The sequence below is a fragment of the Falco biarmicus genome, chromosome 10 (genome assembly GCF_023638135.1).
Source record: "Falco biarmicus isolate bFalBia1 chromosome 10, bFalBia1.pri, whole genome shotgun sequence".
Lineage (NCBI taxonomy): Eukaryota > Metazoa > Chordata > Aves > Falconiformes > Falconidae > Falco > Falco biarmicus.
The window spans coordinates 21,405,264-21,423,967 of NC_079297.1; the positions used below are offsets into that span (position 1 = coordinate 21,405,264).

General features: G+C 42.5%; 1 protein-coding gene across 3 annotated transcripts; it reads right to left on the reverse strand.

Annotated features, from left to right (window-relative positions):
• Positions 1-1,199: 1,199 nt before the first annotated feature.
• E2F8 (E2F transcription factor 8) lies at positions 1,200-13,491 on the reverse strand. 3 transcript variants are annotated; one of them, XM_056354763.1, is made up of 14 exons: positions 13,456-13,491; positions 13,030-13,147; positions 12,032-12,307; positions 11,555-11,711; positions 10,067-10,372; positions 9,234-9,395; positions 7,620-7,757; positions 7,099-7,302; positions 6,135-6,219; positions 5,317-5,824; positions 4,097-4,315; positions 3,096-3,225; positions 2,634-2,950; positions 1,200-1,931 (listed from the first exon to the last, which is right to left on the reverse strand). In XM_056354763.1, the coding sequence occupies exons 2-14, from the start codon at positions 13,066-13,068 to the stop codon at positions 1,758-1,760; spliced, it is 2,715 nt and encodes a 904-aa protein (XP_056210738.1). In that variant the 5' UTR covers positions 13,069-13,147; positions 13,456-13,491; the 3' UTR covers positions 1,200-1,757. The 3 variants fall into 3 exon arrangements, with proteins under 3 accessions (XP_056210738.1, XP_056210737.1, XP_056210736.1); XM_056354762.1 differs by lacking the exon at positions 13,456-13,491 and having other exon boundaries at positions 5,317-5,724; positions 5,755-5,824; positions 13,030-13,393; XM_056354761.1 differs by lacking the exon at positions 13,456-13,491 and having other exon boundaries at positions 13,030-13,393.
• Between the last annotated feature and the right edge of the window lie 5,213 nt (positions 13,492-18,704).

The following is an 18,704-nucleotide window of genomic DNA, read 5'->3' on the forward strand; positions in this document are numbered from 1 at the left end:
GAGCAAGGCAAATTTCTATAAAACTTTGCCTTTATACTTCTCACATGAAATTGATAGTAGGTGTAAGATCAATCAATTACCACTTTGGAGGAGAAAATGAAAGTATCTACTCCCTGCTGCAGTGAGAATTCCTCCATTTCCCAGCTTTTATTCTTCTCTCCCACTCATGCAGGAGTATTTCAATAGTGATCCCATTCTGTCAGGTGTATTTTGTATTATAATTTTGCATTATTAAAGAGCAAGCCTGTTAGTTTTACTGTGCTGGCTGTTTTAAGTATGTTTGTGTTAGGTTTTTTTTATCCATTCCAAGTCTGATTCTTGGGCTTCGCTAGCATTTCTCCTGCCCTAATTTGGACAGCCGGGCACGTTTCACCTGGCAAGGCAGATAGACTCAGTTTCCTTTGTTAGTTGTTCCGTTACCCAAGCGTGAGCTGAATGAGGCAGCATCATCTTCCTTCAGCAAAGCGACTCTGCTGTGTGATTTAAAATTCAGTTGGTTTAACTTCAGCTGTTTGATATGAAAGTGCAAGAGGGGAGAAACAACAGCTGGAAGGTGACGTTGGCCTTAGCCAGAAAGCAGGAACGAGTAGTACAGCCCCTGTATGGTGTGGGTACGCCCGAGACATGGGGCTCCCTCCTCCTAGAAGCCAGACCTTGTGGTGTTTGTGAGTGAAGAGTGAGTGCTTCAGTAACTGCACCTGTGATTTCTGCCACAACCCTTTTTAGATGGTTACTGAACCTTAGGTCAAATGTTTTGAGAACTTTGGCTTGAAGCCTGTCCAGTATCAAAGAACCTGTAGTGTGTGTACAGCGTAGCACACAGCTGCCTCAGACTGAGTTTAACAGAATAGGGGCAAGGTAAGGAGTGTTCATCTTGAAATCTGTTAGGATTTAGTCTGTTTAACAATTAACTTCTCAGGTGACATTGGGACAGCACTTTGCAGAATGCTCCAGGGTGATAAAGAGACTCTGAATTCCTAACTTTGTAACTATACTTTCCTCTGTTTGTTGTTATTAGGAGATGTAATCTCTAGGTCAGGAGAAAATGAGTTACTTAAATCCCTTTCTGATGAAATGCGATTTTCCTTCAGAACACAGAGATATCCCATCTGACACAAAAAAGAACAAAGAGATGCCAGGGGATGTACAGTGTATTACTTGACTCAGGTAATTAATTTGATCAAACAAAAAAGTCAAAATTTGAGTTTAATGTTAAGTTTAATCTGAACAAATTGATTTAAAAATACAGTATAAATAATTCTTAACTTATATAAAACTTGATTAAGAATTAATTTTTTGGTTTTTGGTTTTTTTTTTAACTAACTTTACAAAAGAGCATTACTGAACATAGAAGCAAGACATTTTAACTGTGGCCTTTTTGTTAAGACATAAAATATGTACACACTCACAGTACTTTTCTTTGTGCAAAACATGTACTGACTGATAGACTGTACCTTTCTGTACAAAGACAATTTCAGCTTACTTTGCATAGTATAAAAGCAACACAAAAAACCACTGGATACATAACTTTGTTGCTACAATACTTCAGGTAAACCTTTTGTAAAAATTATTAGACATAAAATTTCTCCTTAAGAGCCAGTTTTAATTCTAAAGCAATTAATAAAGGATATTCCAGTATAGAGATCTTGCCAATAATGTCCAGAGCACACACTGTTCATCATACAATCCAAGATGTGTGCAGTGTGATATCAGTAATTATGGCTGCTGACAACATTCAGCAATTTGATATTCCCAAATTAGTCTTCTGACACTTCAAGTTTTCTTTGAGGAATATACAGGGTTCCTTGAGAGACTTGATTGGCGCCATCTGAATTTGCAGATGGTGAAGACACTGTGTTTGGCCCTCCCGGTGTGCGGAAAAAGTTCTCTGTAACTCTTTGGGGCTCGTGGGATTCCTTTGGAATAGAGGGCTAGAGAGAAGAGAGAAAATCACTTTCATTTAAGGGGAAGGAAAAAAAAAAAGTGAATTCTTGTTTTAGGTTTCTCCAGGACATTAACAAACACTTTTTCCCGAAATTTAAAAATGGAAAAACTTTTTATCAATAAGAATACACCTGTATTCCTTGATATATCTATAAACATATATAGATATAAATAATTAAATAAAAATATTTTTTAGGTCCCTCCTAACTCCTTTTTTAATACAAAGAGATCTTGGGCAATAAAGTATTACACAAAATACACAGAGAAAGTTCCTTTTGAAAAAAATATTCTTTCAAAATCCTCTACAATCCTATTAAAAATCCCTAACATTAAATGCAAGAACTTGGGCAGATTAGGAAGGAAAAATCAAGTAACACATGGATAATTTGTTAATAAGTGTCATCTCAGATCTATGCCAAATCCTCCCTCAAACAGTTGTCTCTTGGTATCTTGTAGTCTTCCAGCTGGCTCCACTTCCACAAAAAGCCACTTGTTCTTCCTTTCTAACCTCCCAGTTATATTGTACTAGTGCCTGGCCTTCACCACCAGCTCTTTTTGGGCAGTGCTCATTTATAGAGATTTAAAAAAAAAAGTTTCTTTGAAAATTTTACCTGCTGTAAAGGAATTACTGCACTATACTTCCTACTCATTCCACCGTGGTCAAGAAGTTGCAATTTATTTTTATTTACCTCTTCTTCCTGCAAGTTTGTGTTTTCTGAGCCATGGCTAACACTTTTTGGTTGTGAAGAGACTGGCACGTGCTGAAGAACAGGATTTGCAGGAACTTGCACACCAGCAGGTATTAGTCCTACGTGCTGCAGCGTGAAGTTCAGAACTGACGAACTTGGACTTTGGGCAGGGCAGGTATTACTCGAATTGAGACAGGAGTTGCTCAGTACAGGTGCAGCAGCTATAGAAGTTGGTGACAGCATTATATTCAAGGGTGTTACGTGAAAAGCAGGAATGTTAACTGCTTTCAGTTCAGACGCTGGCACTGGAATAACACCTGAAACAGAAAAGTCAAGGGTTGAAGCGGTTAAAGAAACTGAGGCTCAAGGCATTGCACTGTAATATCATGAGCTCGGTCGGATGAATCTGGCCTGTGACCCCTGAAGGCAGACAACTGTATGCCTATTCTACGTAATACTCACCGGTAATGGGTGAGCTGTAGGTAGTGTGCTGCACTGAGCATATCCCAGCTTTCTCTTTGTTAAGAAAGCCTGCCTTGTTGCCCTGGGTGCACTGAGTAAGAGGAATAAGATAACCAGATGGAAAAAAAGTCTGAAAAAGAAAAAGACAATACAACTTTACCCCAAACATGTAATAAAGAAAAAAAAAAAATCATCAAGGTTTTCTCCAAAGTTGCACCCCCCTTGCCTGCCTTGTTCTTATTCCATGCCTGTACTACTGTCTGTGTGAAATTAGACCCAAGTGACTCAAGGACACACTCTTGATAGTAATACTGCCCTACTGCACTGAAATCAGTTGGCTCCACTTCCAACTGATATCCTCAGTGAAGAACTGGAAGTCTATCTGGGATTAACACAGTGCAATTAGAGCAGACTAAAGAGAAATCCTGATACTGAATACTCTTCCCCCCTCCCCCCCCCCCCCCTCCCCGGAAGAAACATCTGGACCCAGTAATCATCGTGTCACCTCATTCTTAGATTGTGTTTTTTTGTAAAAAAAATATTTGAAGGCAATCCTTTTGCATTTACAAGTTCTGGGTTTTTGTCAACAGAACTATTCTTCATTCAGGTTCTCTATAGTAATAAGTTTTCACTGCAAAATGCCGAATTTTATTGACGAAGGGAGTTTCATGTGATTCTGTTTCAAAGTATTTGAAAGTAAATAAACACAACGGATGGACAGGTAAGGGATCTCAACGTGGCCTTATTCTACTTAGTCTTAGTTGCAATCATCCCAATTGAAACCTGAAAGCCACTTTCTGTCCTCTTATTTCTGTATTTAATGCAGAAACAGAAGTCTTACATTCCTACAAAATAAGGTTTTAAAAGTGCACTAAAAATAATCCAACTAAAGACAATCTATGTATGTGTACTTCATTATAGCTTTGTTTCTTTTGCAAAGACTGTAACTGATGTTTTCCCAGGTAATGGCAAGATGTGCTTTAGAGTCTGACAAAGCTTACCTCGTGAGCAGGAATGGCAAGTGTTACAGGTATGTCTTGTTTAGTTTGGATTTTGTCCTCTCCTTCCAGAACATCTTCTCTTTTACACTGGTCATAGCAACTTGCCATGTTTTGATCTAACGTTTCAGTTTTGTTCTGTCTCTCTTCCTGGACATTGTCCATTTTGTAATTCGTTTGTGAGCTACTGGAAGATGGTCTTTCATTTTTCATGGATACTCCCTTTAAAAAAAGTACATATAAAAACAAAGGCAGTCATTGTAAGACTTAACATTCTCAATTACAGGTCTACAATGATATTTATACATTTAAAAAATTCGGAAAGCAAGCTTTCTCATTGCTCCTGATTCCCAAGTTTGTGTTATAAAAACTTCAATAAGACAACCTGTTCCAGGTTATCCCCTCTCGCTCCTTTACAGCTAGTGGATGTTTGACACCACGTTGTCACAACACGCTGACAACATTTCACAACTGTTTTGGCAAGGACAATTTAAACCAGCCTAATAATTTAAAGAGACGTAACGCATTCAACAACCAAGGAGTAGGAAGCGATCCAGACCCAGTTTCTCCATACGCATCAAGTATATCTGAAAGTCTTATCATCTTCATGTGCTATATTATTGTACACCAATCCAACATTAACAGTCTGCAACTGTTAGAAATACTTAGAAGGTATCAGGATTTTGGGATGTTTCATGTTCAGCGACTTTTATGTGTCCACTTTCCCTCCTGACACCTCTAAAGCAAAGTATGAACGCCAGCAAGATTATCAACCTGAACTGCTCCGGAATCACTGTATAAATAGGTGAGTCTTGACACAATGTTCTGGGAGTTGTTTTACTTCGACTAACGTGTACATTTTGACATGTCTTCTTGGAAATAAATATATGAAAGAAAGATAAGGGAACAAGGAGAAAAGTACAGCCTGATCCTAGGTTGGTGTTTCAAAGGTATGTTATATTGCATACTATATATTCTGCCTGATGTTTTCATATACCAGTGAGATTATGTGAAATTTGAGATATAGGTAGATATATGTGTGTAAAAGAACAAAAACCAGCCTCCCGAACATCAGCAAGAGCAACAAATGAACATCATCCCTTCAAGCATGATGTTATTTAAAACACCTACATGCAGTGGTAGACTCCTCAATCCCTTTAAAAATGAGTAGGTGGCCACATTATTAAGCTATAAAATGGCATTTTAAAGATAATTTAACTTACCAGAGAAGTATCAAGACTTTCCTCATCGCTTCTATATCTCTTAATTAAATTATTCTCTGGTAATGCTTGTGATCTTTTAAGGCACCGCTGTGAAGAAGTTTGTGATTTTGTACTCGGTCTTTCTTTAGCTGTCAAGGACTTTGTTGGATCACGTGCAGCTATCTGATTGTCCCTTCCCTCAGTGGTTATTTGATGTAGTACCTCTGAATTAATTCCAGTTACATTAGCACACGGTAGAGGCTGCAACATGATACTGGGGCTGTACGTTGTCACAGTGTGGGCTTGGGAAGGGTGCAGATATATTGCATATGAAACACCAGAAGGAGCGTGAGGTAGTATTACTGGTGAGACAGAGCTGTGGCTTGGAGGACAGACACCGAGCAGCTGCGTGAGAGCTGGCTGCTGAGAGGGGGCTGCCATGCAAGGAGGTTCGTGGCTGGGGGCTACCGCAGGTGAGGACAGACTACATTGCAAAGCTGGTCTTGACAACTTCATCTCTGTTGCTTTCCTAAAGAAAAACAAAACAAAACAAAAACACACACACCAAAACAAACAAACAAAAAAGCCCAAACATCTTTTAATACTTTCCTGCAGAAATTAATGCCTCAACAAAGTATTTGCTGCAATACAAAGCCTTAACACAAACTTGTACTTCTCAATCCACTACAGAGAATATAAGTGGAGGAAAAAAAAAATAGCCTGCAGTATCGGGGATTACCAGTGTTTGCAGACTGTGCCCAGCTCAAGCTGAGCATAGCTTTTATTTAATGGCCAGTGACAAAACAAAGCTTCCCACCTTAACGCTTGAGCAAACTTACTTTGATTGTCCTTCCAGCTGATGTTTAGCGACTGCTGGAAGCTGAGCCATTTTACTTGGGAAGGCTGATAAATTTTGATCCGTACCTGGTTGGCGGGGGAAAACAAAACAAAACTGTTAGTACATCAAAAGTAGAAGTTAAATTTTGTCTTGCAGAGACTACGCTGTTTAATGTGGCATACATAATTAATGAGAAGACATTAAGACTCCATGTTATCTGCAAATAACAGCCTTGATTTGATCAATTGGATGGTAGTTTACATGAAACTAATTTTAAAGCCTCTGCTCCACTGTTTTTTTTCCCCTCCGAAGAGAATACCTGAGAACAACATCAACATCGATAGGTAATTTTCTGGCAGTTTTATAGCACGCAGAACTGCTTAGATAGTAAGACCTACAGCACCGTTTTCACAACAAACCAAGGTTGAGGCAGTTCATAAAGATACAATATCCAGAGAATCAGCTATGTTACACAAACAGAAGGTTTGTAGCCAATGAACCATCACATGAAGTCAAAACAGTGATATGTAAAAAAGGATTTCATGTTCTTCTTAAATCCAAATCAGTAATATGCCACTCCTCGTGTCTTTGCTGTGAAAGAGGAGGCTAGAGTCTCCTACCTCATGCAGAATGTAGTCCAGATCTCATGGGATCTATTTCTTTTGCTGCAACTGTACAAGCTGTGACTAGATTTGGTTCCCCAAACTGGAAAGAGCTTCGACTAATCGCAGAGCTTATGCACTGAACACAGATCAATTTAGCTTTGTTTTCACTATGGATCCTGTAAGGCCATAGGATGTACTGGCAAAACATATTTTCCCCTGTCCTGTCTACTTTTGACATGACAGGTTTCTTACCAGCAGGCATACTCATGCATCCGTATCTCCTATGAGAAGATGGCAAGCCTGAACATTTAAAGCAAGACTACTTCCAAGTTAAAAACAAACTTAAAAAAAGATACGTACTTGGGCTTATTTTAACTGGACTGGTCGGAGCGGACTGGATCTTTCTTCTGTCATTTTCTATACTTTTAACTAACTTTATTAGAGATGGATGTCGAGTGAAGTTTTGCTTTCCTTTTGAAGGAAAGAGGTTTTTTGAACACTGCTCTTTGGAAGGGATGGATTCTGACATAGGTGGGGTCGTAGAAACTGGTTCAAGTTTTGTATCTGAAAAGCAGAAAAAAAACCCTAAGAGTAAGTACATCTCATATGCAGTCAGTAATTAAAAGCAGTTATTTGAGCCTGGCTTATTATTGAAGTCCTAGCAGCAGCAAAAACGGGAACACGAGAGTCTCAGTATGAGTTCATCTGCTACCTGGAAACAAATGCAGGTGTGCTACGCTGCCACGGAGCAACAGCAGTGATGTGAGTGGCAAAGACTTTCTGCTTAGTTTACTCTGTCTTTTGGTCAAAAAAATTCTAACAGAGAAAACAAACAAACAAATCAAAATTATGATCAGAAAAAAAGTGACCCATACACCTACCCTGAATATTTGGCAAGATCTCAGGTCCTGTCCACTTGAATGCTGGTTTTCTTCCTCTCTCCTCTGTAACATGAACTTTCTTGATAAGCTCAAGGCTACTGAGAACATTTGCTATGTCATAAAGTCTCCTAATTTTGGCTGAAATAAAATGAACAAATGTAAAGTATAGCAATTCTGATGAATAAGTTAACGTATATCAGATTTAAAATGTTGTGATGCCCTTTTAGCAGCTACAAAGAAAAACCTCTATCTTTTCTTTATAACAACAATTTTGTGGGACAGATATATGAAATAACATACCTTATCACAAGATAAAGTTTATGTGTAAAATACTATGACAGACACAAATCTAGAAAAGAAAATACTGCTAAGTATATTATGCTAAATATAGGGGAAAAAATATTTTCAAAACAAGTTCTGTGCAGTGACCAAACCTATACAAATTCTGAGTGGAAATAAGTAGCTTAAAAAGGAGGTATGCACATGCAACGGCGAACATGGGCAATAGGGGAATAAACACACTAAAATCCATCAGGACAAATACCCTGCATGTTCTTAACTTCTTAACTGGTTCGAGATCAAGCTGTTAGGGGAAAGGTTTAGGCAGCAGTCAAATTACAAGTGAATTCTGGACTGCAAAGTGAACCCGCTTAGGCCAAAGCTGCTGCTACAGAAAATTTAAATTAAACACTTTGGTGTTCCCAAAGGGAACTTGGGACTGCGCTTGTTAGTTAAGAAGGTGGTAAAACATGCGATACCTGAAGTACAGACATAGGGATGGAATGCCCTGAAAATGCTTGTATTGCGATACAGACATTATGGAGGAAGAAGAAAGAATGAAAACAAACAACCCCCCCAGCTGACTACCCACCCACCCTCTCTATGTTGCCATGATGCAGTGGGAAGGAAATTATGAACTGAAACCAGCGAGGATCAGTTTTCCTTTTGCATAGATATGGTTCCACAAAAAAAAAAATAATCTAAGGAGTCTATCTGAGAATCAAGGAAGGGTGCAATTTTCAATGAAATCCACAATTAATTCTTGATCCCTCAAGAGTGAGCACACTTTTGGTTATTACAGATGTACAGGGCTAGACCTAGAAGCGCCTTTTCATTTGAGTGGAGAGGACGAGAGGAAGTGTGCAGGGAACTGAGAGCAGGGTAAAAACGAAGAAATAATGGGCAGTTGCAGTATTGGGTTTCACTTCTTCTCACATCTAAGTTATTAACAGGGCTTTTACAGAATTTTTTTAGATTTCCAACAAGTAAGTTATATGACTAGAGCACAGATTTGCATGATACTGGGGCATCTTTGAGGAGATGACGCCGAAATCTTTGAAAGACTGCTTGAGGAAAGAGAAATTGTTACTAATAAGCAGCCTTGTGACATCATTTCAGGAGAGAGGATTTAGTGGACTTTTTCCTCTTATGTGGTCATTTTGTCATTATGTAGCAATGACTACGCACAAGCGGGTCCCTGTTAAAAACCATGCAAGGCGTTCAGTGAGTTTTTGGAGGCTCAAATGTATTTATGGCAGGAAGATGATGGTATTTTACACCATATGAACTAGTAGTAACATAGCTCATTTAGCTTATGCTTGATAGTTTACTTACTTTTAAACTTGCTTTTATCTAAGTCTTCTAACTGGTCTTCTCCAATCAAGATTTTAGCGGCAACTTCAAGGCTTACTATTTTAGGAGTCGATACAAGAAACAGCATCACAAATTTCTGACTCATCACTCGTAAAGACTTGTCTTTCCTGCTGTTCACTGATGCTGCAGCAGACAGGAGAAAGGATTAAAGCATAAAGTGACTTGGCAGCTACAAATGTTTTTAAAACAATTCCTTTAAAAAAGAAATTTGTCAGTAATAATTATAAGAACAAACAACACAACAACTAGGCAGGGCTGACGTGGACTGAAGTCATTTTTCTACATGGCAAGAATCAGGTAATTAGATAGATACCAAGTCGAACTACAAAGAAGAGGGTGATGTTTCCCCCTGTGTATGTTTCCTGTTGCCTGACAAGTTGTACTCTTAAAGATGCCTAACTGCAGGTTACACAATGTATTTAACAACCCTTAATTAACATTTCTTCCATGAATCAAAGCTAAATTAATAAATAAATGAATAAATTTATGCTTTTGGCTTCTGTAACATTCAATGGTGACAAATGCTGCAACTGGATTTATGTTGGGTATGTTTTGATAGTTTCACCTCATGCCCCCTTGTTCTTGCACTGTAAAACCAAAATCCATGTGAGAGAATTGAACGAATTAGAGAACTGGAAAAGTGCTGTGCACTTTTTCTCACCACAACCAGTTGCGGTGTCTTTCAGGCTGTACCATTTCAGGAAAAAAAAAAGTCCAATAAATATCTATGAACTTGGAAAAAATGGTTATCATTATAAGCACATATTGTTCTTGGCATTATAGAGAATTATTACCAGCACGAAATTCCATTCCTGGGAGCTCAACAAAAGACATTTCTGAGTGGTCATTTGAGCCAAACGATCTTGCCATTTCTTCGTTTCTTTCACCGTTGAGATCAAATTCATGCTCATACTCTCTTTTCTTGATCATCTGTATTTGCTGTGTGTATTTGTTCTCTTCTCCAACTCTTTTCAATGCCTGCAGGGTTTTGGAGAGATTATGTCGCCCGTGCCAAGCGTATTTGTTTTTGGCGAGGCGGCTCACCATGTGTAGGCTCTCTAGCACGTTCACGATATCATATATGCGTCGACGTTCGACATCTGAAAAAGAAAGATTAAATTGACCATAACACATTTTATGTAGTAGAGATGTCATGTCACACGTTTACCTGAAACGTGGTTTGCCCAGAGAAGGGATCCGTTTCCTGTACTCCCCCTCCTCTTAATATACTTCTAAGCCATTTTCGCCAATTCCTCATTACAAAGGTCTCTGAAAACAGCCCTCACAGATCTCACCAGCAAGGAAAAGAAAACCTTCTGGCTTTAAAAACGGAAGAGCTTGCTTGTCCAGTTATACTTGGTTTACAGCATTCCTTCAGAAAAAGAACTTACTGTTGCCAGAAGAGCCATTAGATGAGTTTCAATACAGCTTTAAAAAAACCCAAAGCATTTTTAATTATTCATTGCATCAATTTTAGATTGCCTCATTAAATAACCTTGGAAACTCCTGGTAGCAACTGTTTGTAACGTGTTTTTATATGTTATTGTATTAACATGCTGTCCTTTTTCTTTTGTTGAATTCTTGGTTTTGACTAGGCATTTTCCAAAAGTTGTTACTTTGTACAAAGTATAAGTAGAATAGACATTTTTTTAATTTGCAAGTCATCCCTCTTCTGTGTCCCCCAACATATTCTGAAGATATGACACCGAAAATTTTATAGCAGGATTATTTATAACTGTTGTCAGTGCCATAATCTGTAGAATACTGTTATGTCATAGTTGTCATTAAAAAAACCTTCAGCTTAATGTTAGCAACTTAAAACTTTTGGTAGATCGTTGGTGCACTATAAAAATAGTGATATAAAGTGAGAAAGTTACATTTTAGAGAGCAGAAAATAGTTTCTTGCTTTGATGTCACGACTGGACAGGAAGCTGTGGGTTCAGCTTGAGAAACGCTAGGTCCTGCCACAAAAACCCAACCACTAATCTTAGGCACCACCTCTAGATCCAAAAAAGTGCATCTAGTTATTTGTAGTATCGGCAATAATTGAGATGTTAAATCATAAACAAAATTCAGGGTTTCTCAATTCAGCTCACTGAAGAAACGTTAGCTTTTTAGAATAATTGCTCTAAGAATGAAAAGCTTAAAGCTGGGTTTAAGTGAGTTTGACAGCACTAAGTAGACATTCAGCATTTCAGGGAGCAAAAAAAGTACTAACACAAGTGGTAGGTTATTGGTACATTTGTATGAAGAAATATATAATAGCATATCTGCCAACTTACTAAGCTCTTCAGCTACTTCATCAAGGCAAATGAAATTATCTGCTGCAGCACTGGCGTGATCAGTATATCGAGCTAAGAATTTATGACACAGTAATCCTAGGCTTTTCTCTTTGCGACTCGGTTGAGATTTTTCATATTCATCTCCTGGTAAGTGCTCCTACACGGGAATAAGAAAAAAGACATTTTGAAATCTTCGACAGTATGTAAAGGTAGATATTTAACAGCTTGATTGTGAGCCACTGTCCAAGGTCCAGGGTCCTCCTTTTGTCCTTCACACCTGTGAAATAAAAGCAGCAAAACGCTACCTGTATGAAACTAGAAGATATCCTTAGTTACACTTGCTAAACCCTCCAAAATCAAAACTTAAAAAAAACCCAGTTGCAGTCTGTTAACGTATAACTTTTTCTAGAGAATAGACAGCCTTCAGCCAACTTTCAAAAAGAAGAAGCAAACAAAGATGACACCTTTACAGCGTACCGGCAAACAGTGTTTTGCCTGTAGAATCTGCCTTGCAGTGTTTGACAGTTCCCTCCGCCGCTCCCTGCTCCTGATCTCGGGGCTAGCTGCGCTGATCAGCATTTTCAGGTTGGCAGTGGGCGTCCATGGCTCGGTGGGCAGGAGTTCTTGGGGTTTCGGGGGGGTGGCGAGTGGCTGACAGCCGGGCTGTATCTCTGCCAGCACCGAAGGCGAGGCAGCTCCTTGCTTCAGTGGCGTTCGCAAGGCGCTTCTGCACAGCTCGGGAGGGTGATTTTCCTGCACCGAGAAAAAGGAAAGGGAGATGTTGGAAAGGAGTAGGGCTGCGGTGCACCGCGGGGGGACAGGGACAGCAGGCTGCGGGCAGGGGGACAGGGGCAGCGGGCCGGGGATAGGGGACCAGGGCAGTGGGACAGGGGCAGCAGGCCGGGGACTGGGGACCAGGGCAGGGGGACAGGGGCAGCGGGCCGGGGATAGGGGACCAGGGCAGGGGGACAGGGGCAGCGGGCCGGGGATAGGGGACCAGGGCAGGGGGACAGGGGCAGCGGGCCGGGAGCAGGGGTACAGGGACAGCGGGATGGGAGCAGGGGTCTGGGGGCAGCGGTGACTTTTGGGTGGCTGAAGTCAAAGGCCACAGTTTTAGCCTGAACTGACGGATCGGTCCCTGGGACCTTTAGCTTAATTCACCTTTTCGTATTTTATTTTTTTTCGTCTCTGGGGAGGGCGCAGAGCACACGTTAATGTCTGGCAGAAAGCTATAAAGGCCGATGGGAAGATGGGAATAGTTTTGTTAATAAAACAGAGGAGGCGCGGTGGGAGAAAAGCGGGCTGTTGCGTGGCCGGGCACGGCGCGGCGGCCGCGCACGACGAGGGGAGCCGGGCACGGCGTGGGGCTCGGCCGCTCGGTTACCGCCACCCCACGCTTTCACACGCGTCCTCCCGCACCGAGCCCCGCCGCCGGGCCCCGCGGGCTGTCAGCGGCCGCGGAGCGGAGGGATTACCTTGTCGCCGGTGCCCATCTCCCGGCCCGCCTGCTGCATCCTCCCGCCGGCGCGAAGCCTCAGGAGCCGTCGGTCGCCGGTCCTTCCGCGGCGCTCCGCATCGCACGGCCCACCGGTTCTGCGGGACCGGGGCAGCCAGCGGCGCGTTAGCGGGGACCCCGGTGCCGGGCGGGTGGCGCCACCCCGGCCGCTTCCCGCCGCGCTCCTCCCGCCTCCCGCCTCTCGGCCCGCGCGCGCCCACCGCCCAACGGCCCGGCCCCGCCCCGCCCATTGGCCGCCGGCGGCGGCGGCGGTGGGCGGGGCCCTTCCGGGATCCCGTTTAAACATTTGGCGCCACCGTCGCGTCCCGTGGGCTGCTGCGCCGCGCCCGGCCGTGTCTCGCCCCGCCACCCATCCCGCCCCGCGACGGCGAAAGCCGGCACCCACCGGCTGCCCCGCGCGCCCGCCCTGCGCCGCCGCTCCCGGGGCCGGTTTGAATTCGACCCGCTGCGCCGCCGGCGGGGGGGAGGGCGGCCCAGCCAATCAGCTCGCGGCACTCCGCCTAGCGCAGCCAATCGGAGCGCGGCGTTGCCCAGCCGTTCCCTCCTCTCCCTCCCGCCGCTGCCGGCGGGGCTCGCGCCGGGGCCTTTGGCGGGTTCGCGGCGGTGGAGCCGGGGCGCGCGCCGCCTCCTTCCCTCCTTCCCTCCCCGCCCCAACGGCCGCCGCCGTGAGGGGAGCGGGCGGCAGGACCCGGGCCGCGGTTGCTAATTGGATTAGCGCGGTTAATTATCGAATTATTTGCCGCAGGCCGAGCAGATCGGTCGTCCCTCGCGGCCGCTGCGTCCCGTGGCTTTTCCGCTCCTTTAAAGCACCGAAATAACAGCGCCGTATCCCGTCCCGCGGGCGGCGGGGCGGGGGATGGCAGCCCGCCCTCACCTGCGGTGGGCGCAGCTTCCTGGGAACACACTGAAGTCACTGGTGTGCTCCGAGCTGTGAGCAAAGCCCTTATCAAACGGGGGGGGGCGGGGGAAGGACCTTGCTACCTGGCCGGCCGCATGGCTCGGTGCGCGGTGGGCGCCCCGGGTGCTCGCTGCCTGGCCGAGGGGCCCCCGGAGATAAAATCCAGCAGCTGCCTGAGATGCTTATCGCAGGTGTTACGACACGGCTGGTTTGCAGGTACGCGTTTGGGACTGAGGATCAGTTGACTCTGGACATTCATTATGCTAGACTTGGGGTAGCACCACGGCTAAACCTCTTGATTTAACTGTAAAATCTTCCGAAAGAAAGTCTTTGAAAGCACGGACATTCAAATCGAGAAGTTGCCCATGTAACTTTCACTCTGGTAGGCTAGCCGCAGGGCAGCTGAAGCCTGTTCCCTTGCAGAACACATATACCTCACCCTAAAAAGTGATGTTTAGCTTTGGGTTGACATTGGCTCTTTCCCCTTGTTTGTGCTTCAATGTAATTTACCGTGCTTTGGCCTCTTGTAGAGGGTGCGCTAGAAGGTGTAGTTGTGTGTTCTGGGAACTTGGAATTGGTGCATCGCTCACAAGAAGTTCAAATCATGAATACTGAAAAATAGTGGTGGGTTTTTCCCCCAGGGATGAACACATGTGATACCATTTTTGCTGGAATCTGAGTTGTTTAAATGAGGAGCAAATACATTTGCGTGTTTCAGAAACCAAACTGGGGGAAAAATAATCGGGCTTTTATATTCAAGCTGTAGTTTGATTATTTTTTTTTCCTTCATGCAAAGCTTTGACAATTACCTTTATCCCCTAATCAAGAAGCCGTTATCTCTGTTCAAACACACTGTAATATCCCTCGTGCCTTTTGCTCAGGGGTGATCTTTCCTAGTCTCAAAGTTAGTCTTAAATCTGTCCTGACAGTATCAGATATTTTAAAGCAAAGGTTAAAAGAATTGCTGACATTATTGCAGTTACTGAGATAATTGTTCTGTTAGCAACTTGTGTGCCTCTTCTGTGGTCTTCCTCACTATGCTACTGCCTTCACCTTTCTGAGATGATAGAAAGACATGAAGCAGCCCATCGCTGTGCTCCTTTGCAGCCATCTATTTAAGCTGTGTTGCCTTCTGCTCTTGCTTGTGTTTCTCTCTGTAGCACTAGGGATTAGAAGCAGTGCTTACGTTCCCTGCCAGGTACCTTTTTAAAGAGAAAAGCATAAGGATTAAAAATTGTATGGCCCTGATGTGGGAACCAGAGGCACCAGTACCAAGATCAGAATAGCTCTTAATGCATAACCTTGAAGCCTTTTGCCTGATGATTGTGTGCTGTTTGCTAGTTTCAAGTGCTGAATCAAGATACCACCTGATGCCAGAAATCAATGTTCTGTGTGATAAGTCATTTTATCTATGCTAGTTCAACTAAAGAGTTTCTTGAAGCATAGTAATGTGGATTGAAGAGTATGTGTGTAAGTATCCTAGTGGTTTTGCCAAATCTAATGAATGGTAAACTAGGATTATATGTAAGGTGGTTAATAAGTAAAGGATATGTTAATTGAAGTGCTTCTACTGCCTGTATTCTAGTTAAGCATGCCTCCTTATCTTGTCCATACTTTCCTCTTTCAGTAACAGCACTTGCCATTCTGAAGAAAGCACTAATCTGGTTTGCTCTGCATGCTCCGCTCAGAGTTGTACATCTTCTGTGAACATCTGTTGTCAATAATGGATTTGTTTCAGCATGAACCCAAGGCAGCACACTTCAACATCTTGAGCTTGTGCGCTTCATGGATGTGGTGCTGTACTTCTGTCAGGCGGAATTGTAATAAATGGCTCACATAAAATCACATACTTAAAGAATTTTACTGAAATTGTTGTTACCATGTATAAGGTCACTTGCAGGCTGCCCAGGGAGATGGTGGAATCTCCATCCTTGAAGGTATTCAAAAGCTGGCTGCATGTGGTCTTGGGCAAGGGGCTTCAGGTAGCCCTGCTTGAGCAGGGGGTTGGACAGGATGAAATCCAGAGGTCCCTTCCAGCCTCAGCGGTTCTGTGATTCTGCAAGATGAATAGTGATTACATCCCTGAATGTAATCTGTTGTAAGGTTGGGGAAGGAAAAAAAAAAATACCTATGGTATGTGAATTTAAAAGATTCTGGTTTGTACAGCCTTCAGAAAATTAACCTTTCTGTGCTGCTGCCTGATTGTTCAGACTATTTTAGGCTGCTTTCCTCAAGGAACTAATTTGTGATAACTCTTTCTAGGACGGGAATTGTAAATTTGTAAACAATAGTCGCCTGTGGGAGCTTTGTGGGAAAGTGCCTCCAGTTAGGCATCTGAGTCCCTTGTTGAAATACTGCTTGTGGGAATCCTTGCTAGTGCTGCTATTTATTGCATGCATCTCCTCCCATTGTCATGTTTTCTTGCAATGTTTCTTTTACTCAAGTGAATTTTTAAGGAAATGGTTATCTTTCTTTATTATACCTTAATTCTAATATCTGATGGGTATAGAGGAGAAACTGCAGTCTTCCGCAGGTGTATACTTCTAGTCAAAAAGTTCATGATACAAGCGCACCCTGGAATATCTCAGAAATCTATCAGTAGACTGGGTTAAATATGTTATTTACTTACATTTTAAGTGTAAATAATGCAACTATTTTATTCAATAGAAATGAAAAGGAAGGCAGAGGAGATTAAGAAGTACCATGTAGTAGTCAGAAACCACAGCTTTTTCCTTATTCAGATGCTTCTGTAATGTTAATCTCTCCAGTCACTTCAAAATTCTGTAGTAATTAGGATTATAATATTTATCCTCATCTTCACTCTAGGTTATGTTGTAACAAAAATATATCTTTTTTGGACCTATGAATAAAGTTTTCCAGAGCATGAAGATGACTTAAGACTCTGCCTCTCGCAGAAGTGGTGTAAGCACTTGGGTTCACTAGAGGTCAGACTTCTTTTACTCCTTTGTATCTACAAGACAAGACTGCTGTTCAGTCATGGAGATGTGCTTCCTGCCTGTACTCACGCCATGCTATTTACTCAGCAAAGTGACGTGTAATTTTGTACAGTATATAACAGCACTAAATGGCTTTTAAATTATTTTAAAAACCCCAAAACTTATAAAGATTAAATGTATACCTCAGGGAAATGATGGCAAATACAGGGATATGTGGAAGACTAAAAAATAGACAGTGTCTAAAGGTGAGCTCATGTGTTTTTGCCATCTAATGCCGCTGCAGACGGCAGCATGCAGTTTGCATCGCCTGGGTGGTCGGTAGTATCAGCTCTGCAGTAGATGTACGTGGCCTTAGTTGCATGTAGGTACCCAAAGGAATCGCTGCTGCCACTGGCTGCCCCGGCAACTGGTGTGCTTGCAGGGAGAAACGATGGGGGAAGAAATAACTGGCGACCCCAAATCCAGGTGCGGGAGCAGCACGGAGTGGCCGCAGCAGCAGGATGGGAACAGCGCCGGGGGCAGGAGCGGTGGCAGCGCCTGGTCTAGAAGGCACTGGGGAGTGCTTTACTGCAGCCTCACCTAATTTTCTATTCATTAGTCTGCATACAATTAAATTGTATTAGGACATATTATTGAATAAGTTGATTCAATTTAACTTCAGTTTATTTGCTTTCAGTTGTTACATTATCTTTTAATATTAGGCAATTTAAATCAGCTGGTCAAACCCTGAGGTGAAGGGCTGGGAAGGCAACAAAAAAACCCACCCACGATGGAAACCTGAATTCCTAAACAAACAAATGCCTTTTTCAGGCATGCTAATTTCAGGGAATGCTAATTAAAACTTAATGCATGCACTAGAAACTACACTGCAAGAATATTAATGGCATGATACAAAGAAGAATAGAGATGTAGCATTTTGGTGCTTCACTTTTGTTGGTATATTCTTTCTATTAAGATGGATTCCTAGGAAAAGAAGATAAAGGCACATAAATGTGTCTATATTCAAGATTAAACACGTCTGAGGTTCAACAGGACACATTCTTAGAGGTGCTGAGCATATAGGGCTAAGAGCGTGTTTCTACTTCAAATGCTTTCTAATTGTAGTCAAACATTTTACAGGTAATAACATCTAAACTATTTTAGTGTGTTGTAAATTTCATTCCTTCAACGTTTTAGAGACGAGCTATCTCTACGAAGAGTAGAGACTCGTGGCCACCTAAGTGAATCAATTTTTTTGAGGAATGAAGAGGAATTCTGCTTGCATACAGACAAGTCTTTCACTGAGATGTTATTTCCTGATCCAAATCTAAAGTGTAAGTTGGAGCAAAGACCCGTTTCCTTCATGTCCTTGAACTAGATGATTAGATAATTTTTTTTTACTTCCTTGTGTGCTTTTCACTTAATGCACTGAAGTCAGAAATTCATGGGCCAGCTAAAACACAGGGTAAGCTGTGATCCTGAAAACAGGTTATAGTCATAGTGACAAAACCCACATTTATATATATATGTATACAGGGAAAAAAATAGCATTTCTACACAAGCTGCAGATCCACTGCATATTGCATGCCTTGGTCTTACAGGGAGCTACACTGCAAGCCTCAGTGTCCATCAGCCCAAGCTTCTTTGTGTCAGATATTCTCCCATCTCTGCCTTTTGCTTGTGACTGACAGGAAAATGAGAAGATGAATGCTTGGAGAGGATGAGAGAGAGATGATGGAGAGGGGCAATAAAGAAGAGGGGTAGATAAATGTCTCGGAGATGAGAAGTGTCAGTAGTGCT

Excerpts from the sequence above, each read along its gene's own strand:
- E2F8 (XM_056354761.1), bottom strand. The coding sequence starts at position 13,356 with ATGTTTAAACGGGATCCCGGAAGGGCCCCGCCCACCGCCGCCGCCGCC. Across the intron at positions 7,758-9,233 it reads AGATAAAAGCAAGTTTAAAA|CCAAAATTAGGAGACTTTAT; the intron begins GTAAGTAAACTA and ends ATTTTATTTCAG. Across the intron at positions 2,951-3,095 it reads CTACAGCTCACCCATTACCG|GTGTTATTCCAGTGCCAGCG; the intron begins GTGAGTATTACG and ends TTTCTGTTTCAG.